This window comes from Stylophora pistillata, chromosome 2 (genome assembly GCF_964205215.1).
Source record: "Stylophora pistillata chromosome 2, jaStyPist1.2, whole genome shotgun sequence".
NCBI classification, from domain to species: domain Eukaryota; kingdom Metazoa; phylum Cnidaria; class Anthozoa; order Scleractinia; family Pocilloporidae; genus Stylophora; species Stylophora pistillata.
In genome coordinates, this window is record NC_142520.1 from 5,902,962 (window position 1) to 5,913,577 (window position 10,616).

Here is a 10,616-nt window from a genome sequence, read left to right on the forward strand (position 1 = left end):
GAGACTGTGACTAACAAGAACAAAGTTGGCTTCAACGCAGATTTATTCTTTAAGCACTACTGAACTGACTGGTTTTTGACCAAACTGAGTCTGACCTGGCTTGACCTGTATGAGTTTGTCCTGGCGAGAACTGGCTTGGCCAAAGATAGCTTTGCAAATCAGCTCTATTCTAGCCTAAAGTACAAAGGATTAGGTTATGCCACTAATTATCTAAAGGATCACGTAATATACAACAACTGCTAGGCAGGAATTTCTCCTTTTACAAGATTAATCACTTTCGAAAAGCTATGGTGGATAACAACCACACAAAAGGTCATGACAGGTGACGGTTACAGTTTAACACTAGTTACAATTATGATCTTATAACAACTGTTTAAGACTTACTGAATGAGAATTGGTAGCATTTACGCTTTGCTGAAGTTAGCAAACTCTCATTTTTTACGTTAAATTTTATTTATTTTTTAGCGCTGGCATAAAAACTCGATAACTTAAATGCCTATCGTTACATTACATCATTATCAGTTTTGAAATTATTATTTAGCAGAATACGAATGATTTTAAACCTTTTATTCTCCTCAATATGCCAAAGTGTCACACTCTGTATTTTCGTCAAAGATAAGTTTATAATAAAGGGATACGTTGCTCCTTGATTATAAAAAGAAACAATTAACGCCACGATTTGCATGGCTACCAATTACACACGCGACTGTTGCAACCGAAATTGGTTGATCTAGGGTGGTCAACGTCACCTTGCCGGTACAATAAGCAAGTCGTATTTCCTTTCCTAAGGTTTAGCTTTTTCGTATTGTCTTCATTTGCCATTCAATCTTTGCTTCTCTTAATCATGATTTATTGAGAAAATTTGGGGAATCCTCCTTTCCAGCCAATTATAAACTGAATATATCAACAAGGATGAAATGGTAAATTGGCCACCGTTACGATTATAAAAGCTGACGTTTCGAGCGTTAGCCCTTCGTCATTCGTTCCGACGAAGGGCTAACGCTCGTAACGTCAGCTTTAATAATCGTAGCGGTGGCCAATTTACTATTTCAACCTTGTTGATATTTTCAAATTATTTCGTTACCCCCACCGACGCAGCCCCAAACAGTTTCTTTAGAAACTATCACCCTTTATTCAATTATAAACTAACCAGTGTCTTATTTGAGTATATGCATTCAAAATTATAGGCAATAGGCTTTCTCTGAACCGTCATTTCTTATTTCGGTCACAACGCTATGTTCAGTTATAGTCTTCTTTATCGAGATATTGCCGCTGGCATTTTCATTTCCTTCAGAGCTTCTTTTGATATTGGTTCCATTGTCTGCCGATGGAAAAATGGAGTGGAGCTTTCTTTTGAAACGACTTCTTATCTACAGGAAGAAAAACAATACAAAACAAAAACAAAATATTGGAAACAAACTTCATGTTTTCCGTTTTATGTCCTAAAGAGTTTCAAGAGTAAAGAGTTCAGTAAAGTGATAAAGAATAAAAGATGGAAATTGATCCTCCGGGAACTGTTCTAATGGCTAAGGCTCTGACGAATGGGTAACGCTCGAAACGTCACCTTTTTAAATCTTTACCAGGCCAATGTCAACTTAGTAATAGTTATGTTAGTAATGTTAATTTAGTAATATCAACTTAGTTGATACTACTAAATTTCCTTGTTCTATTTTCAGTTTAACGTCGAGGATCAGAAATTTTGAAATTCCTGAGTACTTAATAATCATCGCTATTCCCAGAGACGGGCTCTGACCATAAGATGATTTAAGAATGAATGAAGGCCCATCTATCGAGGGGGGGGGGGAAATTAAAATTAAGGTAACTTAGCGACAATGAAAGCTTGAAATGAAACAATAAAAATGTACCTCCGTGTTTCTCACGCAGTGCAGGAGAAAAATCATGAAGCCCTGTTGAGAAATAAGCATTGAATTGAGTTGCTGTTTTTCGTCACCGTGCATAACAACAGACAAATATAAATTTATTTCCAAACTTACCTGAGCCGAGTTGAAAATCGTGAAAATATAAGCAAAAGCTTTGTGTAATGAAGATAGAACACCAAACAGCCGAGTGAAACCCAAGAGAGGAATCATTACCAAGCATGCTCTTATGCCAAGCCTGCAAAAGAATGTTTATATTTCTCGACTTTAAATCACCAAGCACACATTACTTTTTTTCTTGTAAAAAGATTATTTGGTAGAACTTGGATATTCCTCTTTCGTTTCGGTGGGCAAAAGACTTAGGGCCGGTTTCGAAACAAATTTTAGCAATTTTTTTTAACAATACCACGTTTTAAGCCATCTTCAATCTAGCCGAACCTTTTATCTATTCATTAATTTTTGTGAGCAGTGTCAAGAGGGCTGAAAGCTTACAGCGGAATGATATTTATTTCGTTAAATCAACCACTGATCGCGTAAAACCGCAGTTTGGATTAGACATCGTAATATATAGATTTAGCCAAGGCTAAAAGCGGAGCTCCCATTAGGTGAAAATTTTGCAATAAAATTTCTTTACATATATTAATTTTTTTTTGCCAAAAATTAATTCAGTATAGATTAAACCCATTGACACTTAACGTGTAACACGTGCCTGTGAAAAGTCAAAATTTTGGAGAAACCAAGAAAGAAACACAATCCGCAGTAAATTTTTAAAATTCATATTTTCCAAAAAAACAAGCTATAGTGAAAGAAGACTAATTAAAGAACTTATTTACGACGAGAAAAGCAATAGGTGCATGTTACGTTTTAACTAAAAGATCATGATAAAAGATAAAAATCGCTAAATATTTTCACATGTGTGCAAATGGGCATGTGGATCATATTTCAAAATGGAATATGCGAATTTTTCCGTGAGTAAAGAGGTCTTAAGTTCCATGGAATCCATCAATAGGAAGAAAGACTAAAATGGCCAAGAAATATTTCGCGACGACAGATTTATTCAAAACAGTTTTTGATTTAATTGTATAAGCGAAAAACGTACGAGTTTCTTACGTGTACAAAGCCCACGCGGTAAAATTCATCATGTTTAGATCGTTGTTTACCGTACCTTCAAGACCGGAGATTGCGCAGCATTATGTTTGAAAATTCTGAAAAAAACTCCGATTTGACGCAAAATCTTCTATTCGACAATACTTTTTGAGCACAATGTTACTCGAACATAATATTTACCGGGCCATCGAATCGTCAAATTGTCGCTAGGCCCTGCTTGAAGTCCGAAAGTTCGGTTTTCTTTTTACGTCCATAATTCGAATAGCCTTGAGAATCGTAGTGTAGTTGACTCGAGAGCTTATTCTGTCACCTTTAAGACCTTGATATCCATTCTTTTCCAAGCAAAGTATTCTATAGTATTGTTAATTTGCATTCGGAGTCCCACAACGCCTAACTCGATCGCAAATGAACGAAAAATCCGACCTAAAAGTCTTGAGGGTCGGCTGCTTGGACGCCATATTTTCAAATTTGATCATATAGTACTTTCGTGGTAGCATACATGACAGAGGGCACGTACGTAGGCTCGGTCAGTTATGTGAAAACCAAACGAAAAGAGGTTCACCATATTCCATGGGTATGGGGCTCTGCCCCACGCGCGCTTCGCGCGCGTGGGAGCCCCGCTATAAATAGCTCGCCCTTTGCTATCTACCTGATTTTTTCAGATTGGTTGTCCTTGGTTTGATGCATTGTCGTCATCTCCCTGATAACCCGTACAAGGATCACAAGGTTAAACTAGAAAAGGGAGAAAAATAGCTACTATAACGAGGTAATACCGATGTTCGGGATATGGAAGGAAGAGTTCAATCGCTTTTTTATGAGATGAATAAAGGCTGATCGGTGGGGGTAACAAGCAGCGCGAAGGGCTAAAACTCGAAACGTCAGGTTTTTTATTCGTTACGGTGACCAATTTACAATTTGAACATAGTTGATATAACCAAATTGCTTTTTTTTTAACACTTGCTGCCCTAGTTCTACTTTTTTTTATTGTCGTCGATGCCATTTGCATCACTGCCACTGTTACCACCTTCATCTTGAGAGATATTCACTTGCAAAGCTAGGATCAATAGATGTTGAAAATCATTTCAGTGGTAAATATTTAGGAAGCTGCTATACGATGTACTCACCAATCCAATCAGCAAAACAAAGACAATGAAAATCCAGATTAGACCGTTTTCGCTAGAAAGCCAGCAACTTGACAAACAAAACACAAAACAAATCAAAAGAAAACAAAACCAAAAAAAAAAAAACTTGAATGGCACATTTAAAAAGATGTCACACACATTACTAAAAGTTTTACAGCCTATTCTAGAGTCCTTCTACAAGGAAGATAGACAAATAGTCTTATCAAATAGCGATATATTGTACGCTTTCCTGCTTTCCTCCCTGCACCAAAACAGCTTCCTGTTATTTCTGTTTATGAAATCAAGTCTAAGTTGGCAAATACTAGTCTCTAAAGCTGCTGCTCCAGATGGTATTCTTCGCCGAGTATTGAAAGAATTCCTTGACGAGCTAGCATATCCTATTACTGAGTTGTTCAACCGCTCAGTTGAGTGTGGTTTTTTTCCAGAGTCGTGAAAACAATCGTTTAGATCACCTATTCCAACTCTCTTCCAGTGCAGTCTGAAAACGACCTTGGACGTAATTCTCTCAGTCCTACTCTGTCAAAAATCCAAGAAGACTTTGCTGTGAAGAGGCTGTATGAAGACATTGGCAAAAAAATTGACCTTCGTCAGTTTGGTTCTATTAAAGGCTCTTCAACATCCCTCTGCCCTGTCGACCTCTGCACCATTGGCTTAAAGCTCTTGGCAAGCCTGTTCGTTACCTATATGGGTGTTTCCTTGACTTTACCAAGGCCCTTGATCGTATTGATCACATTATTCTTGTGCGGAAGTTAATTAATCTTGGTGTACACCCTTCTTTTATTTCCTGGATTTGTAGCTTTTTATCTTTTTTGAAACGACAACAAGCTGTAAAGATCAATGACATTATTTCATCATGGCTTCCTATCACTGTTGAAGTTCCTCGGGGGACTAAGTTAGGACCTATCCTCTTTCTGTTAATGCTCAATGCTTTTGGGTTTTTCTACCTAATTAGGCTGTAATCGTTGGAAGTATGTCGAAGATATTACCCTGTCTGATACACTCAATCGTGGCCAGTCGTCTTGTCTGCAGTCTGATTTAGACAGAATTCACCAGAGGGCTGTCGACAATAATATGAGTCAAAATCCATCTAAATGTAAGATTATGCACATATGTTTCTTCCGGGAACAGCCAGTTTTACCAGTTTTCACCATTAACGGTAAGCCATTTGACTCTGTTTTCTCTCACAAGGTTCTGGGCCTAACCCTTCAATCAGATCTTCGCTGGAATGCACATAAAGATTCCATTGTGCCTAAAGCTGTCAAGCGACTCTATATCCTCCGTATTCTCAGATGTTCAAATGTGAGCACAACCGATCTTGTTACTGTTTTTGTCCCTCTCATTAGACCGACCTCTTCTTGATTATGGTTGTATTGTCGGGCGCTTCTCTCTTCCTTTATGTCTTAGTGATAGATTGGATTCTATTCAGAAAAGAGCCCTTAAGTTTATCCTTCCTCACTACTCCTATGCGTCAGCCTTAGAGGCACTGAATTTACCAAGTCTTCTTCTACGTCGTGAGTCCTTGTGCTCTAAAAGTTTTTCCAAGTTAACTAGTCATACTAATCCACGTTTCATGTCACTCCTTCCCACCCCCCGCCGTGATGGTAATGACTCCGCTATTCCTTTTTGCACAACTCTTCTAATTTTACACTCCCGGCACTACATACCGAGAGTTTCAAACATAGCTTTATTACATCTAGTACGCTTTTTAGACAATAAATAGTGTACATTACCTCGTTTTTCACTTATTAGGATACCCTAGATTGTAAAATATTATCTACTATTAGAACATAGCTAGCAGAACCACGCAATCAAATTCAATATACGTAAGCGTGCTCAAAATCCCGATAGTGCACGCTGACAGCGTCAGCAAATCGCTTCCACAGAATTTCTTTTTTTCGCGCGACCGGCCATGTTAGCGCCGGGAAAAATAATACATTTCGCGACAATAATTGATAAAAACAAAAATTCGGCCTACTCGTCCGAGAACGAATACAATTTTTCGACCTTTTCCCTTGGGCTAGAGTTTTTAAATGAGGCAGAAAAAGAGAAAAACAACGGAAAAGGAGACTTGGCATCAGCGCCTTTCCGATTTGCTTCAACTGATATTGTTGTCCGTTTTTCGCGTCGGATTTGATGCACAATTCCACCGGCTAAGTTCTAAAACAATTGGTTCATGCTTTCAGCTGTGCACTATCGAGTTATGGAGCACGTGGAAAGTTTGGAGAGCACTCAAGAAGCTAGAGTTGCCCAAGGCTATCGCCTCGGGAATCTCTTACGCTTATTTCGTGCTCTCCAAACTTCCCGCGTGTTCCATAACTCGATAGTGCACGGTAAAGCATGAACCAATTATAAATTATTGAGTATGCTTGTAAATCAGCCGTTTTTCATTACTTGTAATACCAGAACTCATGATATTGAAGAAACCTATTAAAAATATTTATATGCACTCACAGTTTTTCACTGACAAAACTCTCGATTCCATCTTTGCTTGCTGCAATGCTCAGGGATAAGGCGACCCCAAGTGCAGAAAAACCTGTGATAGAAAGTCAAAAACACACACCCCCGTCTTAGTGAACCTTATTCAGGACAAATAGTTTTAAAGAACTGATCAGGGATAAACGTTCCCTAGTGGTTCAAGAGGTTTGAGATCAACTCCTGGAAAAGATACTGCCGGATTTTCCGCTCAGTAAGACGGCTCACATTTAACCTTTATTCCCTCAAGTTGTTCGGATTTTACCCGCAACGGTCTAGCTTCCACGTACATTAAAGTAGAGGGAATTAAATTATCCTGTTATTTACAGCTACTAAAACTGGGAAGGAGCCCTAGGTAAAGGGTGTCAGTATTGTTTAAGTGTTACGCTGTTTAGTTAGCTGAGATTTGGTCTTACCCCATGCAACTCCGTGGCATATCTTCAACTTGCTTGAAACATTGTAAACTTTTACAACAAATAAGTAAAGGTAAACCCCCTCGATGAACATCCAACAGAAAGCGGCGAACAAAAAGTACTGCTCAAGGGCTGCTACCAGAACACACGCTTTCTGGAAAGAAGAATCATTTCATGATCAGTTAGCCGCCACTGTGGTTAAGTATAAAAAACGTTCGTTGGGAAAGAAGCGCAATCCAGATAGGTTATACCGGATGGATAAACATTTCGGTCACTGTGGCAAACGAAGAAGATTAAAATAGATATAGTTTTCTGATAATAACCTGTTGTTAAAAAATATTTCTTTCTCAGGCATCTCCTTACATGTACATTCAAACGAGAAAAGAGTTAGAAAATGCAATGAAAGTCACAGCAGCCATATCAAGTATTCCTTACTTTGTTCTCAGTCGCACCGATCCCGGCCAGAAATATGACTTGAGCTGCGCCCAGCGAAGCAACCAAACTTACACGAATCTGGGATAAAGGACCTTTCATTTCCCTGATTGCAAAGGAGTCAAACGATAAACGAGTTAATGAAAAATAAGGATGCATGTCTCCCTATCATGCGAAATTTTATAAAATTATGACGAATTAATAGAAACAAAGTATAAATGTGTCCGTATGAAACTAAATTTTGTATGCCTTGTCTTTTTGAGTTGTTCTATTGCGGTGTACTTACGTAAGAAAAACGTAGCTGAGAATTGTTAGGATAATTCCAATCAAAGATAGTGTCAGACCCAAATAAGTTAGGACCTCCAAGATTTTGTTGTCTGTCTGTGTAAAAAAATTAAATAATAAAACAAAATGAAAATAAGAAAGCGCGAAATAAGTAAAGATACGATCACGAGTAGCTTAAACAAAACTAGATTTAGTCTTTACATGCTTTGAATTATTGTCAAATGATACCGATAACTCATTTTACCTCAGATAAGACTTTATCGCCGGGCCCTGTGCCAAACTGTACGAGTACAGCGAAATGAGTCAAATGATTACAGGTGCACTCTGTTTGAGAATCGCCCACAGATTTTGCAGAGCAACCTTGCCCTGACCAACCGACATAGCTGCAAAAAAGGTACATCCATCTTTTAAAAATTCTTACATAATAACATCGACCAGCTCCCTCCTTATTGAATTGTTGAATAGATTTTTCAATTTTGCAAGAACAAGACAGGGGTCTGTTACAGCGCAAATTAACCTACATTGGGCTTAAATCAACGGCAGGAAACATAGGAAACTTACCACTTATCGCCCTAGATTTTCTCACCCATTAAAAAACTTTAACACGAGTATAGTTTTATTCCGTCACGCAAGTTCTTTGTTTGGCAATTAAAAATGAAGAAAATATCAGTACATTGATAATGACCTGCTTTCTGCTGTGTTCCAAAACACACAATCTCTTTTCACGTTTGTGATCTGAAAGTGGAAACAAATTCTCTGATCTTAAAAAAGTCCTGTGCTTCGAGGGAAACAACGACGTCAATAAGGGGATGTTGACTGCCGAAAAGGTAAAAAAAAAAAGTTATTGTCTGATGAAACACAAAAGGGCATAACATCCCTGCTGTTTTCTCTAAAATAAATAAATGGCCTGGTTTGGATGCAATTTTGTCTGAAATTCCTAATCTAAGTGTGGATCACGGCAGTAAAAAAAATTACAACTATTTATTGCACCCAGATTGGAACCACTTCATTTCTTCCTTTGAAAACTCGTTTGAACAGTACTCCTCTTTTAAGGGAGTGAGAAGTGCTTCAATAACAGAGCTTTATTTCTGCACTTGCCTTTAAATCCCTGAACATTAACGTAACGTTCTCTGTCAGCCTCGCAGGATGTGGATCAATTGTAGCAGACATTATGATGGTGTTGAGATGTCTGAGGTGAGATTCAGTAGAAAAAGTTATTCATCTCATTCTAATTTATAAAATGAAATTAAAAAAAAAGAAAAAAAAAGCGGAAGTATAGCGATGGGATTGTGGAAGATGACTGAAGGGCAACAGAGACATTAATGATAAAAAGCGAAGCGAGGAGGAATGATAAATCGTGGCAAATTAACAAATTAGTTGATATTCGCTTTACTGTGTTTTGCTTTTTGTCTAGCAAATACTTTTTAGTCTATTTCTTTCTTCTATCCCCTGTTCAGTTATAAGTGAGATAAGAAGCATTTTAAGATGGGCTAGATGGGAACAAAGAACCTTACGTGCAAACAAAATAAAATAATCAGACCTGCTCTCGTTAGTTGCATCTTTGGTGTGAACATCATTGGTTACCAGTAGTTTATGAAGCGTTTTGTATAAAACTCCCAGGACTATTTGTGAATCTAAAAAGTAACAACGTACAGTAGGATTACTGAAAGATGGATGCATCTAATGGATAGAATCTATTTGCTGTATGTAAAGAATCCTTTACTCACCATTCTGAAAGTTTTCCGATGGAATTTTAACAAAGTTTTGTCCTTTTGACTCCTTAAGATAAAAATTGCTCTCGTTTTGGTCGAAAATTCGTCGGATCTCCAAATCTAGACACAAAACGTATCAAATATTATATTGATTGGCAAAACATAAAAAAACGAGAAACGAGACTAAAACAAAACAACAACAGCAACAACAATACACAAAATAAAGAGCCAATCAAAGAAAAAGACTCGATAAGCTTAAATAAGGCTTATCGAAATACATAGTTTGGTTATTTGAAGCCACTTTCAACAGACCTTTACTTCAAAACAGAATATGGATTGGGCAGAACATTTTGACATAGGAGTTCCCACCTTCTCCGATTTCTAAGTAATAATATTCGTCCTTTCTGACAGCTGTGTCTTTATGAACTGTCATTGTGCAAAGAAAGAAAGAAAGTTAAAAAAAGCAGTAAAAATTTATTAGAATGAGAGAGAGGCCAAAATAACAATCTTCTCTCACTCATTTTGTCGTTACTTTTCTTTTTCGTCCGTGATAAATGACAGTTGTCATGCGATCTAAAATGCCCTTTTTCTTTTAATGAATGGACTCGAAGTCACGTCCGCTCGCCTTACACTTTGTTCTGTTAAGAGGAGTATTTTTTTTTTACTTTTCCATGATACATGGTGACAGAGCAGGCGTGTAAACGAAAAAGCTATTTTTCTCTCCATTTACCAATGTTTTGGCTGCTGATGTTCAGTTTAGGGTTCGTTTGATTGAGGTGATACCGCGCATATTCCAGCGCGAATTCTTCAAAAGCTGTTGTCGCTTGAAAAACTTCCTCCATTTTTGCCTCCTCTGTTAGATTTCCGAACATGGTCTCCTCAAACACCCCCAAAGCAATCTAAAAAGTATTAAATTCGCGGAATATCAATTAAATAAACGCCAGCGTATCATTCTATTTTTTAATGAAAAGTATTTCATTTGATGCCTGATATTTACGGTAGTTTACTTTCCAATTTTTTTCAAGAATGTATCCTTAATTAGTATCTCTAAAGGCTATTTCTTTTTTAGTTTTTAGCACAGCTGTTAAAAGCTACAAAGGTTTGGTTTTATCAAGTCAACGAGGTTATGTAACAAATGCGATATATCAAATGATAACATCTCTCAAAGTATTAATC

The 10,616-nt window shown here is 37.5% G+C and overlaps 1 protein-coding gene across 1 annotated transcript; it reads right to left on the minus strand.

The window, feature by feature from the left end:
* Positions 1-1,994: 1,994 nt before the first annotated feature.
* Positions 1,995-10,414, minus strand: LOC148736830 (adhesion G protein-coupled receptor L4-like; the record flags this gene model as incomplete). Its single annotated transcript, XM_088749188.1, has 13 exons — positions 10,171-10,414; positions 9,456-9,560; positions 9,269-9,362; positions 8,827-8,917; positions 8,414-8,463; positions 7,973-8,111; positions 7,730-7,824; positions 7,447-7,549; positions 7,015-7,165; positions 6,578-6,659; positions 4,109-4,175; positions 3,634-3,716; positions 1,995-2,115 (listed from the first exon to the last, which is right to left on the minus strand). Coding segments are annotated over exons 1-13 (1,323 nt in total), but the record flags the coding sequence as incomplete, so codon positions are not given.
* Between the last annotated feature and the right edge of the window lie 202 nt (positions 10,415-10,616).